The sequence below is a fragment of the Hyla sarda genome, chromosome 4, assembly GCF_029499605.1.
Source record: "Hyla sarda isolate aHylSar1 chromosome 4, aHylSar1.hap1, whole genome shotgun sequence".
Classification (NCBI taxonomy): Eukaryota; Metazoa; Chordata; class Amphibia; order Anura; family Hylidae; genus Hyla; species Hyla sarda.
This window is the reverse complement of record NC_079192.1, coordinates 378,107,502-378,134,587: the sequence shown is the minus strand read 5'-3', so window position 1 is coordinate 378,134,587 and position 27,086 is coordinate 378,107,502. Positions and strand designations below refer to the sequence as shown.

Here is a 27,086-nt window from a genome sequence, read left to right as displayed (position 1 = left end):
ATGATTTAGGACAAAAACTAGACACCCGATGCGATTGTCCTTTCTGTTGCAGAGATGGAGCGACTTTCTCCTGTGCTCGCATCTCTGCACTATACTCTTGGCGGCCAGTGATGAATAGAATTCACATCACTTATTCATATTTCCCACAGAGAGCTGTGATTGGCCAGATGGTTCCAGCCAATCACAGCTCTCTGCGGGAAATACGAATAATAGGTATATATGGCATATACTCATACCACAGTGGGACCAGAGAAGAGCAGCTGCCCACCCGCATTTATACATTATAAAGGATGATCTTTCCTTATCTGCAGGTACTACTGCTTCCAACATGGAGCTCACTCTGCTCCATTCTGGGAGCTGTAGTACCTGCATTAATAGACAATTCGCAACAGGTGTCAGAAGTGACACCGGCTGCGATCTGTCTATTAATGCAGGTGCTACAGCTCCCAGCATGGAGCAGAGTGTGCTCCATGTTGGGAGCAGTAGTACCTGCAGTTGAGGACAGATCTCAGCGGGTGTCACTCCTGACATCCACTGCGATCGTCCTATCTATTGCCGAGATGCAAGCACAGGAGAAAGCCACTCGCATCTATACATTATACAGGACGATCGCAGCGGGTGTCGTTAATGAAGAAATACGTTATTTAAAATGGAGTCTAAGTTCGGATTCGGTCCAAATCAAATTATTCATGAAATTTGGAACGAATTTGACTTCGTCCGATTTGATTAGCTCATCTCTAGTATATACAGTAGTATAGATCAGTGTTTACCAACCAGGGGTGCCTCCAGCTGTTGCAAAACTGCAACTCCCAGCATGCCCAGACAGCAGTTTGCTGTCCAGGCATGCTGGGAGTTGTAGTTTTGCAACAGTTGGAGACGCTCTGGTTGGGAAACACTGGTATTGGTTACGGTGCAACATTCTGGGAGTTGGAGGATTGGTTGGATAAATACTGGCCATTGCATTGCTGGTATTTTTAATATATAAAATACTTTCAGGGTGGCCAAAATACCGGTTGTGTCGGTAAAATACCGGCCAGGTGGGAACCTCATGTTACAGTGATATTTTTCCTTAGAAGCAATGAACTTCTTTTGAGCCCCCCTATACAGGAGCACAGAGCCCTAGGAAATCTGTGTGCTGAATCCCATGTTCATAATTCTACATGAGGCCCAAGCCATATAACCCTGTGCCATCTGCATTATTCCTGGGAGAAAATAAAATCTCTAGGAAATTAATTTATATTGCCATTTAAAAGTATTTGTCTCCTTAGAGCTTCTATAAGAGCCTGTAATGATGAATTAGTGGGTGCACCAAATAAAAGCCCTCTCCCCTTTCATCTGATCAGGGGTCCATAAAGTGTGTAATATGCAGGTTAAGGGGCCTGATGCACCAAGTGGTGTCAGGTGTTGTCTCCTTGCGGCTGTCCATATTAGATCCTATGGATGTAATATACCAGTGTCAACCATTTGGGACCCTTTTTGACAAGGTTACGGTACACAGGTTTTGGGCTTTGTCTATGCAATACATAGATGGCCCATTTATATTCCCTCGTGATCTGAAGGTCATCAGGTATTTCTTTAGCATCAAGTCGAGCTTGGTACTAGAGAAAATGTAAGAAACACTTACTGCTGTCTTCACAGTCCCAGTGGTTCTTGGCAATTGACTCGTTGTCAGAACTGGATGGAGGTGCTGGAGGTAGGTTGGGTGCCACGCTGCAGACAGCAGGACCCCGTGTCCCATGTGGTTTACAGAAGGTAAGTAGCTCTGGAATATTGTTTCTCCTTGACTGACCTTCAGCATCCAACTGATTCCGAGCTACAGAGCTGAGAAGGTTAAGTTCCATGGGTGCCCCTTGGGTGCCCACCCCTATGTCTCTGGATATATACTGCTTTAGGTCTGGATCTTCTTGTGGGGTAGGTTTGTGGGCACCAGCTCGTCTGCAAATACGTTTTCTGAAGATGACAAAAAGTCCCACTAAGAACAGGACTGCAAGGACACCTCCTAGAATCTCCACAATCTCCTGAGCTCCGGTAATAAGGAATCTTCTATCTTTTTCAGGCTCCTCCACCTCTGCACATAACTGACCACCACTGACATTACTGCAATTGCAGGTGCTGCTGGGTGTGCAGAGGTCAGGCGGCCCACAGGAACCATCTTCACAACTTCTCACCGCAATATGACACCTGCGAGAAAAAAAAAAGGTATTGCTATCCTAGTAAAAACAGCAAGCCCTGTATGACATGTAGCACTAGTATGTGACAATGACCGCAGGAAAAAGCACCTTCCAGGAAATGGAATATTAAATCTGTACTTATGCTTCACAGACATTTATATAGTGCTTGGAAAAGTAAAATTCAAGTTCTCAGGCGCTGATCAGATGTAGTAGATAAGTCAGGACTCGAAGTCATTGTCCAAGAGAATAATTTATTAGCACAAACGTAACGCGTTTACGGTCGGGAATGGACCCTTCATCAGACAGGTGCATCTGTCTGACGAAGGGTCCATTCTAGACCGGAAACGCGTTACGTTTGTGCTAATAAATTATTCTCTTGGACAATAACTTCGAGTACTGACTTATCTACTACATCTGATCAGCGCCTGAGAACTTGAATATTACTTTTCCAAGCATTTTCGCCCGGACCAGTGCCCCTGATTCCAGACAAGCTGTGGCTGCAGATCAGAGCTTCATAAAATCAGACGTCTACTTAGGTGTTGTGCTCTCAGCACAACCCTATATGGTGAGTGTAAAATCGCTTATCATAGCATTGTTTTTTAACCTTGACATATTACACTAGGGGCGCGTATCCCCTTTTTCACTTTTTTTTTCTGCGCAGATATTTATATAGAGGAAAGATAGATACCACTACAACATTAACCACCTGAGCCCACACTACTTTAAGTTTTTTTTTGCTTTCCTTCACCTTTCCAAAAACCTTGGTTGATTCACCATAACTAATGTATAGCCTGAGGAAAGGCAGATGAGTATATTGTAACCTTGACTTGGTCCCCATTCTTCGGGACCCAATACCAGTTGTATGGACTATCTTACTACTTAAGTATGACATTGTTCTGGATACTCACCTTTCACCCTCAAATCCTGGGGGGCAGGTACAGGTGAAACCGTTGGACATAGAAGTGCATATTCTACCTTGCATACAGGAAGATGTGGCACAAGGATCGGTTTCCAGATTACACTTAGGACCCAAGAATGGTGAATGGCAGAGACACGAATAACCTGGAGGAATAAGGATAGTGTAAGTATATATATTTGGAAACCAAGCACAGATTAGATAATGCTTTCTAACCTTACTAGACCAGGTTCACATATGTCTGGGGACACAGCATAGTTACCATCCAGTGTAGTTGCATACAGCACTTTTCGATCTGTTGCAACCGCACTCGAGAACAATGTTGGATCATTCATAGGTCTGGCACCGCACCCCAGGTGTAACGAATCAGACTTGTTTTATCCAGCATTCAGATCCAAGGTAGCTCCAGATTACCAGCCATATGTGAACCCAACCTTACCATTTAGTCAATTACTGACCTCCATTGGCCATCTCTACACACATTCTGCCACTTGGACATGGCTCATGGCTGCAGGCTTGCATATGTTTGCAGCATGGTGTTATCTCTTTTTGATGAAGAGCTGCTCCCAGGATTTCCACTGTTTGCCCATTTATGCTGATGTCATCCATACAACCCTGAAATCCTTGAAAGACAAGATCATTCTCTAGTATGAGTCCACCGATGATCAGGTGTGATCTTTGTCCGGTGCATGGTGGTAGAGGTTGCTCCATGTCTACATTGTCTACATGCAGTTTGACAGTGGAGCTTGTTACCTCCAGTATAATGGTGTGCAAAGCTCCATCATTTACTGGTGTCTCCAAATGCAGATTCTGGGTGGTAGCTCCTTGGCAGAGATGCTTATAATGTAGCAAACCATTATCAAGCTGTAAAATGGAAAAACAAATACATCAAATCTTAATCAAAGTCTTCTGGAAACTTCCCCCAGTTTTGTCATATTATATTATAGAATTTGGCTCATTTTCTATCATGTAACTGTATTTTAAAAAATGTAGGATGAAGTAGGACTCTATTAAAAAAAAAAAAAACACATCAATCTGAAGAAGTTATCTCCAATCCACAGGATAGAGGATAGCAAGTTGACCAGTGGGAGTCCAACTGCTGGGACTCCCACCAATCCCAAGAAAATGGACAAAATTGTCCGTAGAATGAATGGTGCACATAGCGTGTTCACAGCCAGAGCTTCATTCATTCACATTATTTTCTATAGGGTTGGACCACCACAGATAAGCTTGTTATATCCCGTATTCTGTAGATACTTTTTCAGATAAGAATACCCCCTTTAAAGCTGAAGGTCTACTCACTGAAGATGTCGCTAACCATTAATGAACAGTACTAAGAGTAACCACTAGGGGCAGTCATAATCCTTTTGAGCTTTTTCCAGCACTGAGATTGGCATGTTAACTAAATGGATTGTGCAACTGAATAATGACTTCTTCAAGGGCACAAACATAATCAGGAATACTGAGAACTGACTTAATCACTTGTCGTACAAGATGCCAAATCTCCAAGCCCTGAGCAAGCAGAAACAGAACCAGCGCATACAGCACACACATTATATATGGACAAATTTTGAAACAAATTTTTTATGAGCTACAAAATGTTAAAAAACACCTTTAACTTGTTTTCTCTTGTAGCTACCAGAGCCAATGCCAGCCGTAACCAGTAATTCATGAAGTTGTAGTCTACTACTCATTGGTTTGGCAGCAGATCAGGGACTGGCTTTAGATGGAAAAATTATTAATGTGTTCTAAATGTCCTCCACCTTACTATACTGCATACTATATGAAATTCTGTATTTGGTAACACTCATTTCCTGTTAGATTATAAAATCTTTACCTTCCATGTTCCTAATGTTCAAGAATTCTAGTCAAATAAAGATATAGGGACAAGCTAAGACGTGACAGGATGCCTTAGGGAAAAGCTGCCTGCTCATCCATACATCCTTCCTGGACACATTATGACTTATACCATAGCTATAATCTCTTCCACAATGCTGTTTATTTAAGAGAACTTGGGGCCAAGCCCTAAAATTTTAGACATTACTGTCATAGCTTAAGGTGCCCTGATCAAACACCTTTTTACAGTTTCTTGATATGCCCTTCTGTTCCTGAAATATGTGGGTTTATAGTATGTCTGACAATTCAGAGAATCCTGGGTGTGAACTTAATTTTAATAATGGGAGTGGCTATCGGGCAATAGGTGGGATTATACAGTTTGTATAATCATGCCTATTTAATGATAATGTAGTATAATTGTTTTTTAGGTTGGCCACAGGTACTCTTTAAAAAATGTGGCTCATGAACACAATTTTTATCCATGTGGCATATGAGAACATGTAGATATAATAGAGTAGGGTCACCCACTTAAGAGTCATAACTGGGAGCCACTCCTGCTCTGGAGGACTGACTTGTCCATGCATTATGAGCATGACCATTCATTAGCATGGCTGCCATGTAATACTGTACTTGTAAGACTAGATACAGCTTACCACACAAGGCGTAAGTCATATATTAGTTCATTATAAAATGCAGAGCAAATAAAAGTGTTGGATCACTTTGACCCTATACTGCAGAGTATAAGAGAACTATTATCTATGTAATTTGATTATGAAAAAATTTCCCTTGAGTTAGAGAGATCAAAAAGTAACCTGTTAGTTTAGATCTTAGATGTTATTTCTCTAGTGCAAGTTAAAAAATGAAAGAAGGATTAGGCTGGATGTTGTAGATAACTCCACACCTTAGAAGTAAATTCCAGTGCTGTGCAAGAAGATGTTGCTCCTTGGGGTTGGAATTTAGGAAGCCACCACCAGATCCTATGGTAGGTCCAGAGCCAAAGATGCAGCACAAATCAACTACATTTGATGCTGATTCAAAACCAGTCACATGTTATTGAATAATCTTATCGGGTAATGGGAATAACTATACTTGCCTTCAATTAAATTTCAAAAATTGTAAAATGTAAGCCCCACTCCTAGGATTGCACAGGAATACTACCAAATTCTCATGGAAAAAGAGGCCGTTTTGAGGCTTTCCTGAGTATTTGGGGCATTCCAGTGTATGCAGAAAATAGTCAAATGGTGTGCACAATGCTCACATTTCCATGACTTCTAAAATTATAACAAAATTATGGTCTTTGCTGGAGTGTGTGATATACAAAGCTACGATGTCAATTAATGTCACTTTAAAAAAAACTTTTGACATGAAGAGACATGTCTAAAGGTTTGATTGGCCGGGTCTAAGTGCCTGGACCCCAAGTGATCCTGATTGAGATCAACAGACCCCATATAAGTCAGTAGGCTCCATTAAGTGCCATTGGTGTGCATCATGTGACAGATCCATCCCAGCTTGAGCATCTTTTCTTCTGGAATTCAGAACACAGATGTATCCAGAGATTTGTTTTTTTACTGTACATTGCTGATGCTTTTACATTCTCACGTTCTACACATTATCTTACCACTAGTAGTGATGAGACAGAACCATTAACATTCACCAGAACCGATTGGGGTTGACGGGTCTTAAGACGTAGCTTGACTTTCCATCCTCTGGAGATGTCCTTGTGATAATGCAAAAAACTGTGGCCATCAAACCGCAAGGCAGTACCTAATGATAACGTAACAGGAGTACAACTTTAGATGTTATTAAACATCAGTTTTTATGCATACAAAATAAAAGAAGACTAGTCCTTTTTGAATAAAAACCCAAATTAACTTCCCAGGAATGAGAAAAGCACCCTCCCCACCCCCCGCCCCTAATGATAAACATACTATTATAGACTTACTGTTGCATGAGCAGACTTGTTGTAGACTGTACAGTGGTGTAATAACGCTCAGCCGGGCAGTGCTGTAAGAAGATAATACTGACTGGTCTAACTTTATCACTTCATGGCATGTGCGGCTTTTGCACTGGGCTCCATGACAGGGCAGGTAAAATATGCTGTCAATGTGTAGCCCCACAGTCTGGTCAAGATCCCGTCTGGCTGCACTGATTTTCTCTGACATTATTTGAGGATTCCCATATGAGTTAGAACCAGTTCCAGTCACCAAAACTAGGTCCAAAGAAGAAGACTCCTCATCCTTCTGTAGACTGGCCATCTGAATCTGTTGGCGGTCAACTGCTAGAAGGTTCCCAAGGAACCTTTGAAAACTTCGCCAGTGGTCACCTATGAAGTCCTCTGGAGATAGGTTCTTGAATCGCAGAACTAGTGCTTGCTGGAGAGATTCATCACTAAAACACCATACAAAAATATGTACAGGAGCTGTGGATGAAAAAGTCCCGTCACTGACCGTGACATTAAAGAAGTAATGTCCTTGGTGGAGACTTTCAAGTGCTATAACTTTGCCATCTGTTATCCCTACAGAAAAGAGGCCTTTCTTAATTTCATCTTCAGCCAGCCTGTACATTATTGTGTCATGAGGATCCTGGTCTGTGGCATGAAGCTTGCCCAGTACACTGCCATGGAATGATGTCTCACTGCTGGTAATGTAGATTTCTAGTGGCAAGACTGTAGGAGAATGTCGGCTTTGGTCAATGACTTGAATACTGATAAAGGTGGATGAAGAGAGGTGGGGGGTGCCACTGTCCGTAACCTACAAAATAATTAAAATGAAAGAAGTAGGGTTAAAACTATCTACAGCTGTAGATACATTTTTCATGTCTGGAATTGGCTGGTCACATGGTCTAATTTTAGGTTTACTGGCCACTGAAGTTCTTCAAATTTTACAACCACAGACATTCAGGCTTGTCTATAAAGTGACTGTTCTTTATTCACTATGCTTGGAGTCAATGGAGCTTCTTCAATATCAATCATATTTTATAACATTATGAACCCTTCCTTACCTGGATCTTTAACAAATACTTCTCCTTCACACTTCTGGTGAGAGAAGATGTTGTAGATAAGAGACCGTCTTGGCTGACATAAAAAAAATTGTTCTCATTTCCTTGAAGGATTCGGAAACTAAAGGGAGGTCCGTGTTTAGGAGAGTCCTTATCTGTTGCAATAAGCGTCATAACACTAGTTCCAGCTGGAGAACCGTCCTGAGAAAAATGTGATATTGCATTAAAAATGGGTGAAGACATTGACTAAATAACTGGTAAAGGGTTAAACAGTGATCCATACCTGAAGCACAAGACTATAGTTAGACTGTAGAAACATGGGAGGGTTGTCATTCACATCCAGTAAATGTACATGGACAGTTCCTTCAGTGGAGAGTGATGGAACACCATTGTCTGTGGCTCGTACCACAAGGACATATTTGGATTTCTGGTAAAGATGAAAAATGTGGAAATATATGTCATAAAGAGGAACAGATTTACACACTAGATGCCTACAACAGTTGCTGTACAAAGTGCCTACATTCTGATGGAGTGCAAGCATGTTACATATCCATGTCATGTCCAGTGAACCTCTTGTACCTGTGTCCAGAACTGGGGTCCCCAACCCCGATCCCTTATGGTGAGGCCTCCAATGCCCACCATATGAAGGCAGTGGTTAAACTGAAGATAGAAATGGCCAATTATCTGCTCCTACAATGGAGAATGGGAGTGCTTTGGAGTTTCTCCAGTTCACAATTTACAGAAACACCAGCGCTTGCTGTGTGACACTTTTTCTGTAACTCACTTACACATCTATTGAAATTTTAGTAATACCATCCATCTAGTGGGATGGAGGTCAGGCATTGGCATAGTGTGGGTTGCCAGTGCTTGGGGCAGGAACATGTACTGCACCCCTTCAATCAATGCTCAGTACTGTACAGAAGCCGGGGATCTGACCATAGAAAGAAGTCCCTTCTCCTGTACGTACATTCCATGGCAATACATAAACTACATGGTACGTGGCAATACATAAACTACATTCACTGCCGCTCACTTTACATTCTCAGGTAGGGTAAGGGGTCTCAATACTCGTCAGACATCTGTGTCTCCCACCCACACACACTACACCACTGGAGTCCCCCATTTTGGACAAAATGTCTAAAATAGGAATAATCATTTGAAGCTGAATTGGAAGGGAGAAGCATAATATTTCCTAATTTCCTAAGGAAGTATTTCGCATTTCCATTTGTGCCAATATCCCATTTACCTTTTGAGATTTACAGAGAATAAATCTCCTGAAAGTGATGTGCAGTGGACAGATTCATACACCTAACAAAATGCTTCAATGTGATAGAACATTCCTTATACAGGCTGTATAGCATGTTAAGAGTAAATTAAGCAGAACAGAACATACTTCAAAGCTAAACACTTACATAACATTTCTAATCATACTCTAAAAATAACCTGCAGAACGGAACCTGACAGGCCCTGCATGTTTCTGTGCTTTTTACTTAACATGTTAGGCTTTTGAAGTCAATAAAACAAGTTCAACCACTTCAAGGCGAAGCTCTCACCTTCTCTCTGTCCAGTCGACTTAAAACTCTCAGGTCTCCTCGCTCTGGGTGTATTGAAAAGTGGCCATGAGGGTCCCCTCTAACAATTTGGAAAGTGACCTTATTGTTGTTCGGTCCATCCAGATCTGCGGCAGATACCTACAGGATGTTTACACATGTAAAGGATGTAATAAATCGTACACACATACACTACACTATTCATGACATGCCATGTCACTGCCTCCTACAATATCAGCACACTCACCCAAGCTATGAACATTTCTGTTAGAGACAAAACTTAAAGGCGACCTCCGGTACAAAAGTTCTTATCCCCTATCCACAGACATAAATGTCTGATCGCGGGTGGTCCAACCTCTGGGACCCCCTGCGGTCTCCTGCCCAACACCCCGGAGAAGGACCTCCTCTCTGTGCACAGATTACCATTGACCACTGCATGAAGCTGTGGCCAACACACACTCCATGTTACTCTTTTAGAAAGCTGAAGATACACAAGGGCTGTATCTCTGGCTCTCCCATAGAGTTAATTGAGGGGTGTGTTGGCCTCTGCTTTATGTGGTGGTCAACAGTAATTTGTGCATGGAGCTGGACCCCTGTAGCTAGACTGCTGATTCTAATAATCCCTCTCTATTTTATAGATAAAAGAAATTAAACAATTTGGTGTTTAGGACCAACTAAAATGTCATTACAGAAATATAGGTCCTTATAAGTAGCAGAGTTGAGATCCCAAGGTCAATAACACCAGGCATACGCCAGGTCCTAGTAAGTAAAATAGCTGAGATCCCAAGGAGAATTTCAGCATGCCTGCACACCAGTTATCTTAATGTATACTCATATTGTAGAATCCCCTTCCTCACCATCACAATCAGGTCGCCCACAACTGCATCCTCTCGTATTTCAGCCTCATACTCCTCCAAGCTGAAGATGGGCTTGTTGTCATTTACATCGGTGATGTTGACCACGAGAAGAGTGACATCACTTAGAGGTGGAGAACTCGCCCTTGTGCCTTCAACTGACAAGTAGTACTGATGCTGAGATTCATAATCCAACTTCTTGTTCAAGAATAACTTGCCTGTGACAGAAATCAAAAGTTCTTAAAACATAACAAGGATTTACCAACATCGAGATGAAATGGAACAAGTAAATGATGTCATCATGGATCATGGGTGGGAACTAATCCAATGCATTGTGATCAAAGAAGTGTTTTTTAATATGACCAGCATCAAGTAAGAGAATGTAAAGCTTTTTTTTTTATGACATATTACCCTTAGGGTCTTGACAAATCAGTAAAGGCAGAAACATAAACCATGTAGTTTTTCTAGTTTACTTAAGGACATAATGCCTAGGGATAGAACATTTCCAGTGAGGTTCCTGAAATGGTAAATTAACTTGTCCCACCACTAATTTGAACAAATTTTTCTATTCATTCTGAATCTATATTTCTCAATATACAGACCACCCTACCTGTATCATGCAGAAGGAATATCCCATTTTCATTTCCACTTAATATTTCATACGTGATCTTTACTTTGTCCTCCAAGTCTTGAGTCAGCTCGGACAAGTTCAAGATCTCCGACCCTACAGCCTGGTCTTCTGGCAACATTATGATCTTTTCAGGATTTCCAAAAACTGATCGGTAATAGCTCAGAGATACTACAGATACTGAAATGGGTAGACATGTTGAAAGTGGACGGGGCAAACCATGGTCTGTGGCACAGATGGTCAACTCAATGACATTATCTTCCATGTTTTCTAGAGGTTTTTCCAGGTACACCACTCCTGTGTTTTCGTCTACTGTGAAAAGTCCATTGTCAGAGTTTTTAAGAAAATATTGGACTTCAGAGTTTAAACCTAAAACACAAAGGAAACCGAACAATTTTACTCTTTGCAGTTCACCAACAAGAATGCCGAAAGAATGTGTGTCCTACATGTCTCATTTGAACTATTATCACCATTTGACTGCCAAGTACAGTATCATATTTATTTTGCATTACCTTCATCAGAGTCTCTGGCTGAAACCACTGCAACAGGAGTCTTCAAAGTAGTGTTATCGAAGACCGTGACAGAGTAGTGATCCATGGAGAATACAGGGCTATTATCATTAACATCATCCAGATATAAGATGACATCTGCTTGACATGACATTCCTCCCCCATCTGTGGCCTTGGCAATCATGTGGTAAGAGGCTTTCTTCTCTCTGTCCAATGGGGCCAATGTTGTAAGCTCACCTGGTGGACACGACAAAATATAAATTGCTTAAAGTAATTAAATGATGTAACACTTATAAAGGAAACCTAAAAAATGTTCTAAACTAAAAATGTCATGTTATATAGTAGAATGAGCTAAGAAGATTATATATTGTTGTAGGATTAGAAAGTGATGGCATATCCTTGCAATATGCCATGACTTGGTATTACTGGATAAAGGAGTAATAGTTATAGTTTTTTTTTTTGGGACTGAAATCCTCTTAAATGTAAATAGGATGACATATGATGAACCAATGGTTGGGTAATAGACATTGGACTATAATAACCCATGCACCTGAGATAGCTTTTGACCAAGTGTGCATGTGTTTCTTTTTTCATTGGAGAGAGGGGAATGAGTCCTTGCTAGACATTGCTCTCATAAATATGTGATTGTTAGCTGAGCCCAATGAAACCATCTAGGCTGGTCCACTTTTATCTCGAGTATATGACCAGCTTAGGCTCTGGTCACACTGCTGTCATGTAAAAAAAACGTATCCCCTATAAGAAGCATAGGGGATAGGTTTTAGATCACGGGGAGGGGGGGGGGGGAGTCAGGTCCGAGCACTGGGGCCCTGCAATCTTGTGTAGTAGAGCCCTGACTCTCCTACACAGCAGCGCGTCGTGACACCCGCCCGAAGCAGGGGGCCACCACAAACCCTCCATATAGTTCGGCGATCTTCGGCTCTCCAATAGAACTATATAGAGGGGGGGGGGGTGGCGACCCCCACTTCGGGTGGGGTCGTGACGCGCTGCTGTGTAGGAGATCCGGAGCACTAAACAGGAGATCACAGGGGGCCTAGCGCTGGGACCCCCAACGATCTACAACGTATCCCCCATCCTTCGGATAGGGGATACATTTTTTTTACATGATACTTGTCCTTTAAACAGAAATCACAATGGCAGTCCGTATGCATCAAATAATGGACACCAAGAACTTTCAATGACTTATAAAAGAGTCTGTAGGGTTCCATTGTGGTGGGAAGAATAGTGCTGCATGCTGTGCCATATATTCTGTCAAATCTCCACTATCGAGGATAGATGATCTCTCATGGTAGTTTTAACACAGCTATAGATATAGAAGTCCATAAACTGGCATAGCAATCATTTTTGTTAGTACTTACCAGTGTATGGATCCAATCGAAATTGATCATCTCCAAGCCCATAAAGTCCATAGGTGATCATGGCATTATTACCTATGTCAGAATCTCTGGCTGATATCTTGAGGATGAAGACACCGGGAGGAGCATCTTCGGCTACCCTTGCTGTGTAAAGCATCTGATAAGAAGAGAAATATCTTTTATTTTAATTCTCCATGGAAGCAAGTCAACCATTTCAGGAATGTGAAATCCTAAACAGAACAGAATAAGAGTGACTGTTCTGTAATGATGGTGTTATTTATAGCTGAGTGGGGACTAGGTGTCTCCTCCTAACTGAGGGAATCAGCCGGTTCCTCAGTGCACTTAAACAAGGCATGTATCGAGACGCTGGTGCTTACTATCAGGGAGATCAGAGAAGCTGACATTGACAAAGCCTTTTATGTGCAGTTTTTAGAAGCAGCCAAAACAAAAAGGCACCAGAGAACTACTTCTTATCATCCCTCAATATCAGGGGGGAGAGTTATGAAAAATAAAGCATGATAGAAGCATGGTCAATGGTTGTTTTTTAGATGCCTCGCTCTTTTGCAAAATGTATACCTTATTCTTGGTATATTTTTTGGCCCAAGACTGCACCATAGAGTCTTAGTGTGTTATGAACTGATGTTCTGCCCTTATTAAACTTATGAAACATTTTCACTGATCGCTTTATAAAGGAATAGACTTATGGGAAGTGTGCTTTAGGTGTTTTGGTGATCATGCAAAAAGCGCCACATTTAGCAAAAGACCATGTTCACACTTTGTGAGTTTTATACACTTCCTACTTCAAGGTCTAATTCACACTATACTAACAACCTATTGATTTATTAAATTTAAAGGAGAACTATCGTGCAGGACAACTTTAACTCTAAAGGAAAAGGGATAAGTGGCTTATCGCAGGGGGGTTCCAACTGCTGGAATCTTCTGCACGAGACCCCGTCTCTCCCCTGGAATGGGGCGTATAGACCACCATACAAAGCCATGACTAACTTGCCCCCTTCATGTATCTCTATGGGGAGAGTGCCCCCTCCATGTCTCTCTGGCTCTTCCATAGAGATACTTTAATTACTTATTCACTATTTCAACCACTTACCTGCTGACAATCAGGACTATTATCATTGATGTCCAACACAGTGATTTCCACATGAGTAGTTGACTGGAATTTCCCATCAGAGGCCGTCACACTCAAAAAATATCTCTCCGTCTCTTCCCTGTCCAAAGGTTTCTTTGATGAAATCACCCATTGGTTCCCAACTTCACTGATGCTGAAGAGGCCAAATTGGTCTCCATCTGTCAACAGAACATTATAATTTTTATTAAATGTCTACTATTCATAGTGACATCTCGTATAGAAAGTACATATGACATACTGGCTCAGATTTATGGTTGCAATTTGTGCTACAAACTGGTGCAAGTGACTTTACACCACATTTACATACTTTTTTGACAATATCCCACCAGGGGGATGGCCCCAGCAAAAGGAAACATGGCATCAGGAAAAGGAGAATGGTCTATAAGCGCCAAGAATCGGCCAGATTTTTGTGCACAATTCAGGCTTAAAGTATACTAGCTAAAAGTTGGTGTAAAATTAAATCCTACAATCTAAAGATTTGCCAGATTCATCACTCTTTGATAAATCTAGCATATTTGAAGTCTGTCTAAATTAAAATTTAAGTGTTCACTGTGAAAAGAGTGACATAGTTAAAGTAAATCTGAGGCACTGTGGGTATATTATTATTTAAACCAGCTCCAGCTCACCTGTTATATAACATGTGACTTTCCTGTTGCTTTCAGTCATGTCATTGTCCCATGTCTTGATGGTTGTTATGACTTGTCCCGGTTGGCTGTTTTCAGCTACAGCTCCTCTGTAGACCTGAGAGGTGAACCTTGGAGGGTTGTCATTATCATCAGTAATTACGACCTCCACAAGTGCTTCTGAAGAAAGTCTTATTTTTTTGCCTTGATCTGATGCTACCACATAAAAACGGTAGACCTCTTGACTCTCACAGTCAAGCTCCTTAAGTGTTGTGATCCAACCATTGTCGGTATCGATGGTAAATAATGTATGGATCTCATTTTTATCTCCTTTTAGACTGTAAACTACTATCCCATCTAAGCCCGTGTCCTGGTCATTAGCAGTCACCTGTATGACGGTTGTTCCTGCCGGCATATTTTCCATTAGTGATGCTCTGTAAAGATCTGCTTCAAAAACAGGTCGATTGTCATTGATGTCCTTCACTTGGATGCTCATGGACACTAAGCTTACCAACTCTTTCCCCAAGTGAGGACTATTGGCCTGAACATCTATATGGTACCATTTGGTTGTCTCATGGTCAATGCCCTTCTTCATGATCACTGCTCCTGTGTGCTTATCTAAACTAAACACTCCATCTTTGTTACTTTCTGGGGTCGTTCCTTCCACCAGGCTGTAGATGATCGGTTCTGTAGCCGTTGCTTTTACTAAACCCACTTCAGAACCTGTGGGCATGTCTTCAGGTGCTGAAAAACTGTATAGCGGTTCTGTAAATTTTGGCAAAACAACCTCTGTTGGCACAATATAAAGATGAACAGGTACCAGTGAGCTCCAATTTGGTGGTGCCCCATCCTTTGCTACAACTGTAAAACTGATATCTTTGTTTTCTAATCCAAAAAGACTCTTTTTTGCAATGATGGTCCCATTGTAGGGATTAATCTGAACCAGATCTTCATCATATTTATCTATAGAATATGTGACGTCAGCATTTTGCCCTTCATCAGCATCGTACGCAACCACCTGTATAATAGGGGTCCCTTTACTGAGGTTAGATTGGACAGATAACATGTACTCATTTGCAGCAAACACCGGAGCATTGTCATTCTCATCTGTCAGAATAATTTTGACTATGCAGAATGAGGCTCGTCCTCCTCCATCTGTGGCCATGATTTTAATAGCAATAAACCTTTCCGTTGCATTCTCCCGATCTAATTTTCTCAAAGTTGCTATGCGTCCATTATTATCTATGGAAAACATTTCTAAAGCCAGTTTATTTATAATTGTATAATTCACAGTCCCATAAAGTCCATCATCGGGATCATTTGCTTGTACTTCAACCACCGTTGTCCCTATTTCTGCATTTTCAGCAAGTTCTACTTCATACACATCCTGTTGAAAAAATGGGGTATGCTTGTTTGCATGGGTGATATTGATATACACTGGGACAATATCCCTATAGACACCATCTGAGGCGGAAACTTGTAAATGGTAAGACAAATTTAAGCTACTCCTGCACAGGTTGGAAAGGAATATAACGCCAGATGCCTTGTTTATGGTGAAATGTCGATGGTGATTGCCAGAAAGGATCAGATACACCAGCTTTCCAGCATCGATATTATCCATGTCGAGAGCTTGGACTTTTACAACAATATGTCCACAGTTGGCCTGTTCGCTTACATTGGCCTCATACTGTTTTTGTCTGAATTTTGGAGGGTTGTCATTCACATCAGTAACATTTACGATAACCAGGACATCTGAATACAGAGTGGGCACACCATGGTCTGTAGCCCTCACTTTTAGTTGAAATTGACGGGTGGTTTCATAATCCAGCTCTTGGGTAGTGGTGATTTCACCAGTTTTGGGGTTGATATGGAAGAATTCATGAGTTCCTTCTGTGTCATTACCTATTATGTGATATGAGACCTCTTGGTTTTTCCCTGAGTCTTGATCTAAAGCTAAAAGTTGAATCACAGGCTTGTAAGGTGGTAGTTTTTCCATGACATGGCTCGTGTAGATAGACTGTGAGAAGATGGGTGGGTGGTCATTAACATCCTCCACATTAACTAAGACCTTTGCTTCTGAAAAGTAACCCAATGCTGAGTCAGTGGCTCTTACAGTGAGAAGATGACTTGGTTTGGTCTCATAGTCCAATTGCCCTGCAACACTTAGGGATCCTGTCTTAAAATCAATGCTAAATAGACTAAGGGCCTCATTCTCAACAATATTGTAAATCACACGGAAACCTTCTGGGCTCCGAGCCTGGATGTGCAGTATGGGAGTATAAGCTGGTACATTTTCTGGCACGGTCACTTTGTAGTACAGACTTTGAAAAATTGGGTTAGATTTGTTTCTGACAATGATGATCACTTGTTCTTCAGCTTCTAATGCAATTTTACCGTGATCTCTGACGATGACCTTTAGAACATATTGATTTAATGCTTCATAGTCAAAGGGTTGTTTCAGAATAATATCTCCAAGTGAAGGATCAATCCGAAAATACTTGTGATCTTCTTTTAACTGGTACTTCAGATCACTGTTTCTCCCAAAGTCTTTATCTATGGCAGACACTTGAAAAATAACATCTCCGGGTTCTAGGTCATCCTCTACTGCTACATAATATGGGGTGTTGATAAAAACTGGAGAATTGTCATTGACATCATTTACATAAACCTCAACTTTAGTTTGAGACACTCGAGGTGGATTTCTACTATCTTTTACTTCCACCACAACATCATATTTGTCTTGATACTCTCTATCAAACCCCAAGCCATTAGTTTGGAAAAGTCCAGAAGATGCACCTATCTGAAAATGTTCTAAATTAGTGAGAATGGAGAAATAAACCGGCTCATTTAGTTGGCATCCCACCACATCTAGCACCTTCAAATCCAAGATACGAGGATCATTTTCAGTAACATTGACTGTATATAATGGCTGATCAAATTTGAGGTTGCTTTTTTGCATCCCAGTCACATTAAGTTTTAGTATTGTGGTATCTTGGAATATCCCATCCCAAGCTTTAACTGAGAGCTCACGGTAAGAACTCAAGAGGGAAAAATCATTGACAACAAGGAGGCCAGTGTTGGGATAAATCGAAAATACACCATCTGTGTTGCCTTCTGAGATGCTGTACTGCACTTTGGAATCTTTATCTTCAGCTAATAAGGTAAGGAGCTGCATATGGTTATATACTGGTAAGAATACATTCAGTTCATACATGTCTTGTAAGAACTGAGGTGGGTAATCGTTGACATCAATAATCTGGATGGTAACCTTGGCTGACTGAATGGCATACAAACTTGGGTTTCCTGAATCGCATACATGCACATAGAAAGTAAACATGGTGGTCTGCTCATAATCAAGTTCTGCTGTAGTAAATATTGTCCCCATATGTGGATTGATCTTAAAGTACTTCTGTATTTCAGGGTCTAAGATTTGGTAACTCAACAAAGCATTTAACTCTGTATCATTATCAGTAGCCTGAATGATGAGAGGAGTGAGGTCCAAACTGGTGACCATGCTACCAACTGGGGCATCTTCACTGACTTGACCCAAGTAGGAAGTTTGTGAGAAGACAGGGTTGTTATCATTCTCATCAATGACATAGATAAATACTGTTGTGTCGCTAAAAAATCCAAGGGAGCTATAACTTCGTATCTTAAGCTGATAGGATGAGGTTGTTTCAAAATCCAATTTTTTTTGAGTGGTTATAATTCCTGAATAGCAATTGATGTAGAAAACTCCTTCCTTGTTCCCTTCCTTGATGTCATAGTTGATGGAGGAGCAGCTGGTTGCAGATACCATAGTAACAAAAGATCCAATAGGCACAGATTCACTTATCTCTACCACATGTTCAGTAGAGATAAATTTGGGTGGTGATGCATCAGATGTTTTGACTTGCAGGTTGACTGTGGCTACATCCTGAAGTTGTGGTGTGCCTTGATCTACTGCAAGAATTGTCAAGGAAAACTGTCTCTTTGTTGTTTGCTCTTGTACTTTTGCAAGGGTGATCATACCCGAAACTGCATCAATATTAAAATATCCTTCATTGTTACCTGTCAAAAAGAAAAAAAAGAAGTAATGAATATTTGAATTATATGAGAAATAAAATTAGCTTTATTTGTCTTACAGAAATAGCGCCACTCATGTTGTCTCTGAGTGGCGTTTCTATTAAGTGGATTATCCCCGCGTCAAAAGGAATTTCCTATCTACAGGCTTGGGAAAACTAGCTGATGAGTGGGGGACTTGATTATGGGCAGGGCCGGTTTTAGACAGTGTGGTTCTGGGTAAAAAAATAAATAAAATAGGGCCCATGGGTCACATGACCAAAGATCACCATGTTGAATTGTGCTGCATCTCAGCTGAAGGCCTTAACACAAATGCAATATAGGGTCCAAATCTAAGATATATAGGGGGATATTTATGAAAACCTCTGCAAAGGATCAGTGGTGGAGTAGCAACCAGAGGCCTCATTTAAAAATGAGTAATTTTTACAGTATAGAAGACACGAAGTGCCAATACAAAGACATGGCTGCAGTATACCAGTGATCAGTTCATAGGCTGCAGTATACCAGTGATCAGCTCGTAGGCCGCAGTATACCAGTGATCAGCTCGTAGGCCACAGTATGCCAGTGATCAGCTCGTAGGCCGCAATATACCAGTGATCAGCTCGTAGGCCGCAGTATACCAGTGATCAGCTCGTAGGCCGCAGTATACCAGTGATCAGCTTGTAGGCTGCAGTATACCAGTGATCAGCTTGTAGGCTGCAGTATACCAGTGATCAGCTCATAGGCCGCAGTATACCAGTGATCAGCTCGTAGGCCGCAGTATATCAGTGATCAGCTCATAGGCCGCAGTATACCAGTGATCAGCTCGTAGGCCGCAGTATACCAGTGATCAGCTTGTAGGCTGCAGTTTGCTAGTGATCAGCTCGTAGGCTGCAGTATACCAGGGATCAGCTCGTAGGCTGCAGTATACCAGTGATCAGCTCGTAGGCTGCAGTATATCAGTGAAAAGCTTATAGGCTGCAGTATACCAGTGATCAGCTCGTAGGCTGCAGTATACCAGTGATCAGCTCGTAGGCTGCAGTATACCAGTGATCAGCTTGTAGGCCTCTGTATGCCAGTGATCAGCTCGTAGACTGCAGTATACCAGTGATCAGCTCGTAGGCTGCAGTATACCAGTGATCAGCTCGTAGGCTGCAGTATACCAGTGCTGATGGTTATTGACTTATTTTTAAGCGACAGTTGTGCTTTAACAATTAAAATAAATCAGACCCTAAAACACTCCTGTATTCTGGCCATGTTAGAGCAGCTCTCCCCTGATCAGAAGCTCTTTCCTGATCACAGAATACAGGACTATTACATCCGGTGACCACAGGGGGCATCTTCTCTGATTTTATATGTCTCTTCTCCATCCAGCTCAGGCAAATATGATGATGTCTCCTGATGACTGAAGAATATACCATATATGTGGCCCCTTACTTCTGGAGCCTACTCTCAACTCCATAGTACCACAAACTTCATCCTTTACACTGCCATCCTGCTCCACTAATGCTGTGCTTGCTGCTGCCCCATTACCATGTCTACAGCATACTTAGGGGACAGTGTAAAAATCTAATCGGTAGAATCCAACCACTGGAACCCCTGGGTGATTGGAACAGCAGCCCATGATCCTATGTCACTCCATTATTTCTCTATTGGTTCTCCATACATGTGAGTGCAGCGATCAGCAATGGTTATAAGCCCCTTAGAGAATAAATGGAGCTGCAGGTGATCATTTGCTGCGGCTCCATTCATTTGGGGGACAAGGGAATTATATTATCATGATTGATGGTGGTCCCAGGGATAAGATCTCACCAATCAAATATTCTATGTATAGGTGATGACCTTTGGTGTTCTGTGTGACCCCCTATCTCACATATACTGCTCTGTATGACCCCCTATCTCACATAAACTGCTCTGTATGACCCCCTATCTCACATATACTGCTCTGTATGACCCCCTATCTCACATATACTGCTCTGTATGACCCCCTATCTCACATATACTGCTCCGTATGACCCCCTATCTCACATATACTGCTCTGTATGACCCCCTATCTCACATATACTGCTCCGTATGACCCCCTATCTCACATGTACTGCTCCGTATGACCCCCTATTCATATATACTGCTCCGTATGACCCCCTATCTCACATATTCTGCTCCGTATGACCCCCTATCTCACATATTCTGCTCAGTATGACCCCCCTATCTCACATATACTGCTCCCTATGACCCTGTGTTCATATATACTGCTCCATATGACCCCCTATATCACCTATACTGTTTCGTATGACCCCATATCTCACATATACGGCTCCCTATGACCCCCTATCACATATATACAGTTCAGTATGACCCTCTATCTCACATATATACTGCTCCCTATGATCCCCCTATCTCACATATACTGCTCCCTATGGCCCCCTTCTACACATATGCTTTTCTCTATCTCACATTATACACTGCTTCCAATACCCCCAAATATTGCTAACTTTATCCCCTATATACAGTTTATAGCCCCTCATCACATGTACTGGTATCCCCACCCTACTCACAGCCCCCTCCCCCCATGCTTTTACCTTTTACCTCCTTTATGGTAAAGGATCTGCGATGACATAATCAGGAAGGTCCTTTACCATACAGTGTGAGTATCTTTGCTGCTTTGTGGGCTCTCTGAAGCCCGGGCTCCTACAGGGCCACTCTCACATTACTATTGTTTGACGCAATTTGCACAAAATCGGGTTGTTTTTGTAGCGATTTTATCGCGATTTTGTGCAAATCGTGGCAAAATGCAGTAATGTGCCTCTTTTTATATATGTGTTCAGGGGGCCCTTTTGGGCATCGGGGGCCCTGGGCAATTTCCCAGATTGCGCCCCTAAAGCCAGACCTAACCATAGGAACCCTGAGCATTGCTGAGCTCTTCTGCTCCATTCATTTAAGGAACATTTGACCTCCATTCTCGGGATTCCCAGTGGTTAGACCCCCATCGATCAGTCAATTTTAATCTTGGAATAACCTCTTTAAGACTAGTGCGCTTGGCTTTGGTGAAGCATACAAAATCACTATTTTTCTGTATCACAAACATCTATAGTTACTTTTTATGCCACCATACGGTGCTTCTGTGAGACATTGCATTCTCCCTTACAAGCCACTGGTGTAATATAGTATATGTTGGCGACTTGTCGTGTGCTACAACTTTTCTCATGTTATCGAAGTAAACAATAAGAAAAAGCCCTATGTAAAATCAGAAGTACAGTGTTGGCCCATTGCAGATTGTGGGTGCAGTACTAAGAATGCAAGCTAATGCGCAGCACCATACATATAAATGTAACAGTAACTGGTACTGCAGTACATGTGACTAGGAGTACAGGCTGTTAAAACAGGGGAGTATCATGGTCTCTTTATTCTGATGATCCTAGTTTGGAACTTACCCAACCAACAAACTAAAATCACAGTAATGCTATTTCTTGCTATTTTTGCTTTCAAGGTTATAAGGCCCAAGCCTGTTATTCAATGAATAAACTTTTCAACATCCTTTTAATAAATTAATATATCTTGCACAATAACCTCTGCCTATGTGTCATGTGTATATAATAGAATAGCAGCAGGATGGAACTCAGCTGAATACAAGACAGGAATGTCAAGTCAGCAGTCTGCACACCTATAACCATACAGCTCTCAGCACATTACTGCCATAATAAAATATTCTGTCCCAATCGTAGAAGGTTGTTGTTTATCCAGTTTGACTAACTATTGTATTAAATCACTCTGCGTAGTTGTGGGAAGATTTGCCTTATATCTTACTGGCAGTTATACCACAGTATTATAGAGGCCCATCCTGCAGTTTATAAACTAAAGAGTGAAAATGGGTCCTGTGGCTGGTGGAGACTCAATTTGCTACAATGCCCCCCCCCCCCACAAAAAAAATGCTGATTTCATGCCTTTACCCCACTACAGGGACTCCCAGAAATCAGGTTTAATCTGTAGAGAAAACTAATCAGATAAACCATTTCAATGTATTGAAAATGTACAGTAAATATTTTTTATGGAATACTTACCTGACTGTATGGAGTACTGGATGTTTGCATTGAGTCCTTGGTCCTTATCGGTGGCACGTACTTGGAGCACCTCAGCTCCTGCAGTAGAAGAGTCAGAGACACTTCCTTCATACACAGATCTAATGAAGTGAGGTGAATGGTCATTAACATCTTCTACTTGAATTGTGACTCGCACAAAATTTCGCTTAGTTTGAGCCCCCTGGTCTCGCACCTAGAGGAGTATGAAAATAGCAAAAGGGTCAGATAAATCCATTGGTCAATCCAGAGAAAAAAAATATCATGTTAAACGGTTCTTCAGGGCAGTAACTATGGGGAGCAACCAGGGCACTGTCCCAGAAACTGGGTGTCAACATGGGTGACAAGTCATTATGCCTTGGCCGGGTTTTTACATACAGGGCTAGGGCAGCAAAATTAACTTTTTCCATTTGTCATTGTCTATGTGGTTAAACACGTTAGGGATCTCTGCCTCATAGAATGCGGCACAATTCTACCATGACTATCATGACCAATTGACTTCAACTTATAAACAAACAAACTCTTAACTCTATTAAACTCTGTTAACCTAACTCTATTAAATTGTTGTCCATTTTTCTGAATCCTCTATACTCTCAAGCTCTCTCTTATTTCATCACTTAGAGCTTCTTTTATAGTGGAAGTGAGCTTGCTCAAGTGCTATGCCCCATAGCAGCTTCTACCCGGACAGTTATGCCCATGGCCTATTTTCTAATGTATGAAAATTTTTTCCCTTCAGAAAAAATACCTGCTGACCATCTAACGCCAGGTAAGACACAATGAAGAATAGTTCTGTGTAATGTCCTAAGCTGGCAAGTGTTATATGCCAAATAAATCTTCTATGTCCTAATAAAAGAGTTAGGTGGAAATATTTACAAATGTCAAACTTTTGTCACTCCATGCACTTCTAATAACATCTGTTCCATGTTGCCTGAAGGAAAACACACAATGTCCAATAATGGACTCAAATGTCCATAGGAATACAAACCCATGTGGAGCTGACTGTGAAGCCAACCATTTTCTCCTCGTGTCTAATTCTTGTGGGTTGACTTATTGATCATAGGCTATGTATGTACAATAATATTAACAAAAAAAAAATATGAGGAAATTAAAAGTGAAAGTGCACATGTTCTGTATTAAAAGTGTATGGGCCCTCTGAATTATCCATCCTGGCAGGCCCAAGGAACCCCAGCCCAACTCATAATAGGAGTCCCTTCATGTAGTACAGTGTATTCCAAGCACAGTCCTCGAGCAGGTCATCATTTAAGGATACTCCATAAACTTGTGATGCCTGATGCTTTGACCATAATTATTTCTCCTGTGAAAGACTAAAAGAATCCTGAAAAAACTTTTGGGGGTACTTGAGGACTGGGTTTGGGAAACAAGTAATCTAGTTGGACATGTAGAACTGTAGTACATACCATAACAGTAAGGATGTGAATTGGCATTGACTCATAGTCCATTGTCTCTGTAGTGTACAAGGCACCGGTTTTGGAATCCATCCGGAACATTTTGGAACTCCTCGGGTCTGCACTGCCTTGTATAGTATAGACCAGGCTGATCCTATTGTCTTTATCTGTTGCGTTAACTCTCAACACTTCGGTCCCCAAGTGCACGTCTTCAGGAATCTGAACTGTGTAGTGATCCTGTACAAACTCTGGGCGGTGGTGATTGACCGGTAGAACATTGATGTGAACCTATTGAATATACAGAACAAACCATATTACAATGAGGGTCTTCTTTCAGGTAGAAGATCAATAATCACCACATTAACCTCTATGCCGCTGGAGATCACTGCCTACTTGTTATATAAATAAGCATGTAAGCATTTGTTGTTTAGCTAACATTGACTGCGATGATAATTATATTAATTACAAGGATGATGACAGACTTAATTTATAATTCACTTCTTTTGAATACATTGGCATGTAATCCTGTAGGGCTTGGCAAGGGCCTTGCACCAGTGAAAGTAGTATCACGAATTTAAAGAAAATATTGGAGAATTGTTAATGATGACTACTGACTATGAATATGGAATATCAATGGAATTTGGACTGGCCCATCAGATTTCCAACCAGAACTCTTATCAGATATATACATGCTAAACGTTCCTGTCTGTGTTTCTTCTGACATATGATAAGATAAGCCAATTGCTTTGATGCAAGAAAGTAAGGATCTGGCCATCCATATTATAATATGGCTGCTGGTTTTAAGAACTAAACTAGTACCAATGGTCACCAAATTAGTTCTGGAATATCATCTTCAGTTGCAAAGATGTGGTTGGAAGGTGACCATTGACATCAGTATTTGGTCACGTATGGCCAGTATGAGATTGATAACTGCATTACAAGAAATACTTGAAAGACTGTATTCAACTATATAACATTATGTGACATTCTGTGACATACTGAAATATTACCTGGGTGCTTACTGAGCGGGAACCATCTGTGACCTGTACAGTGAGGTTGTAGAATGATTTCCTGCTTGACTGCAAGGGTCGAGCAATGACCAAACCACTTGTGCTCTTGTCGATGTCGAAGTCTAGGTCATTGTTTCCACCTTGGTAAGAATTTGGAAATAACAGTGAATTTTTCATATGCTTAGTATCAAGGAATAGTGTTGGGCGCGAATATTCGCATTTTGATTTTTATTGCGAATATCGCAAATGTGCAAATTCGTGAATATTGCGAATATATTCGCTATATATTCGAAATTGTGAATATTAGCTTTTTTTGCGCATATGTGAATATTCGCACATGTGAATATTCGCATATGCGCATATTCCCATATGTGAATATTTGCATACTCCTTCTGTTCACTTGTGGGCCAAATAGAATGATGCAAATACACTTGTCAGAGGTTATCAACAACATCCCTAGGAACAAATAGTAAAGTTGCCCCCCCTCACTGTTTTCTTCCTCGAATACGCGAATATGCAAACATTCACATATGCGAATATTCACATATGCGAATATAACGAATATGTGAAATTCGCAAATATAGGCCGAATATTTGTATATATATTCTCAAAATATCGCGAATTCGAATATGGGCAATGCCGCTCATCACTATCAAGGAATGTGCATATTACATTTCATTATCAAAGTTAAGGAAACATTAGTAGATATATGTGCTACTCATTTATCTGTGTGTTCTTATTGGGGGAGATTTATCAAAACCTGTGCAGAGGAAAACTTGCCCCGTTGCCCATAGCAACCAATCAGCTCGCTTCTTTCATTTTTAAAAAGACCTCTGCAAAATGAAAGAAGCAATCTGATTGGTTGCTATGGGCAACTGGGCAACTTTTCCTCTGCACAGGTTTTGATAAATCTCCCCCATTATCTCTTGCTATACACTTAGCTGTGTTATCATACCAATTATACATGTGAGTCCACCCTTAAAATGTCATTCTTCTAAAGAGTCTTTATAGGATTCATGCATGATACAAGTCAAGGTTTGGTTAAGCCAGTTTAGAAGTAAATGTCCCAAAACTTCGCAAAACAAATTATTATGACCCCAAAGTTCAATAATAAGAAATGGCATTAGTCGATGTTCCGACTAATATCACCTATGGATACCTTTTGTATCATCCCTAATATAACATCCAAAGAAAGGTATAAATCCACATTGTATGTCTTGGTGGCTCCCAATTCCTATCATGTTTTCTTCTCAAGAAGTACCATAGTGCACCAGATGTGTAGCCATGGCAAGTGTAAAGGCAGCAGCCTAGAAGGGAATCAAAGACCCCATTGCCACATGAAGACATCAGTATTATCAATGGCATATAGTTCGTTGGGAACCCTGTTAGAGATTTTACATTGAGGTAAAAAAAAACAAAAAAAAAACAAAATTTATACCTTTATATAGCATCCTACAATGGACTGCCTACGGTTCCATAAACATTAAACTGTTGATACCCCTAAAATACAGTTGTACAAGCTCAATGCAAATGCCTGTACTACCAATGAACTAAAAAATTATAGGTTATGTAATATTTTAAGCATATGGAAGTCACCAAATATCATTTGTCACTGATTTTATACTGTAAAATTATAGTATAACTATATATCACTAAAGCTAAACATTACCTGTTATATCAAACCAACAATGACTGTACGTTGGCTCTGTACTGATCAGACCTAACATGTGGTTCACAGGATCGGTTTCCATTACTTCGAAGGCAAATTGTAGCTCATCAAATGCAAGAGATTCTTCTGAAGGTCCTGGATTTTTAATCCATTGGACGTGTAATCTCACAGTAGAGGATCGAGTAGGATTACCACCATCTGTAGCTTTTACCTAGACAATTTAACAAAAATATTTAGGTTTAGTGATATACATTCTGACAGGCTTTTAGGCTTAAAGAGGTCT

The 27,086-nt window shown here is 41.0% G+C and overlaps 1 protein-coding gene across 1 annotated transcript in view; it reads right to left on the bottom strand.

Annotated features, from left to right (window-relative positions):
* Nucleotides 1-27,086, bottom strand: part of FAT2 (FAT atypical cadherin 2) — a 105,110-nt gene that overhangs the window by 9,181 nt on the left and 68,843 nt on the right. The window contains exons 6-23 of the mRNA XM_056516852.1: nt 26,804-27,014; nt 25,135-25,274; nt 24,137-24,412; nt 22,704-22,914; nt 14,608-18,654; nt 13,943-14,139; nt 12,838-12,991; nt 11,465-11,698; nt 10,935-11,321; nt 10,328-10,542; nt 9,474-9,611; nt 8,204-8,347; nt 7,924-8,121; nt 6,866-7,673; nt 6,542-6,687; nt 3,546-3,951; nt 3,080-3,233; nt 1,625-2,181 (exon numbers count right to left, since the gene is read on the bottom strand). Of these exons, the coding sequence (XP_056372827.1) occupies nt 1,625-2,181; nt 3,080-3,233; nt 3,546-3,951; nt 6,542-6,687; nt 6,866-7,673; nt 7,924-8,121; nt 8,204-8,347; nt 9,474-9,611; nt 10,328-10,542; nt 10,935-11,321; nt 11,465-11,698; nt 12,838-12,991; nt 13,943-14,139; nt 14,608-18,654; nt 22,704-22,914; nt 24,137-24,412; nt 25,135-25,274; nt 26,804-27,014 (8,623 nt within the window). The remainder of the gene's footprint in view (nt 1-1,624; nt 2,182-3,079; nt 3,234-3,545; nt 3,952-6,541; nt 6,688-6,865; nt 7,674-7,923; nt 8,122-8,203; nt 8,348-9,473; nt 9,612-10,327; nt 10,543-10,934; nt 11,322-11,464; nt 11,699-12,837; nt 12,992-13,942; nt 14,140-14,607; nt 18,655-22,703; nt 22,915-24,136; nt 24,413-25,134; nt 25,275-26,803; nt 27,015-27,086) is intronic.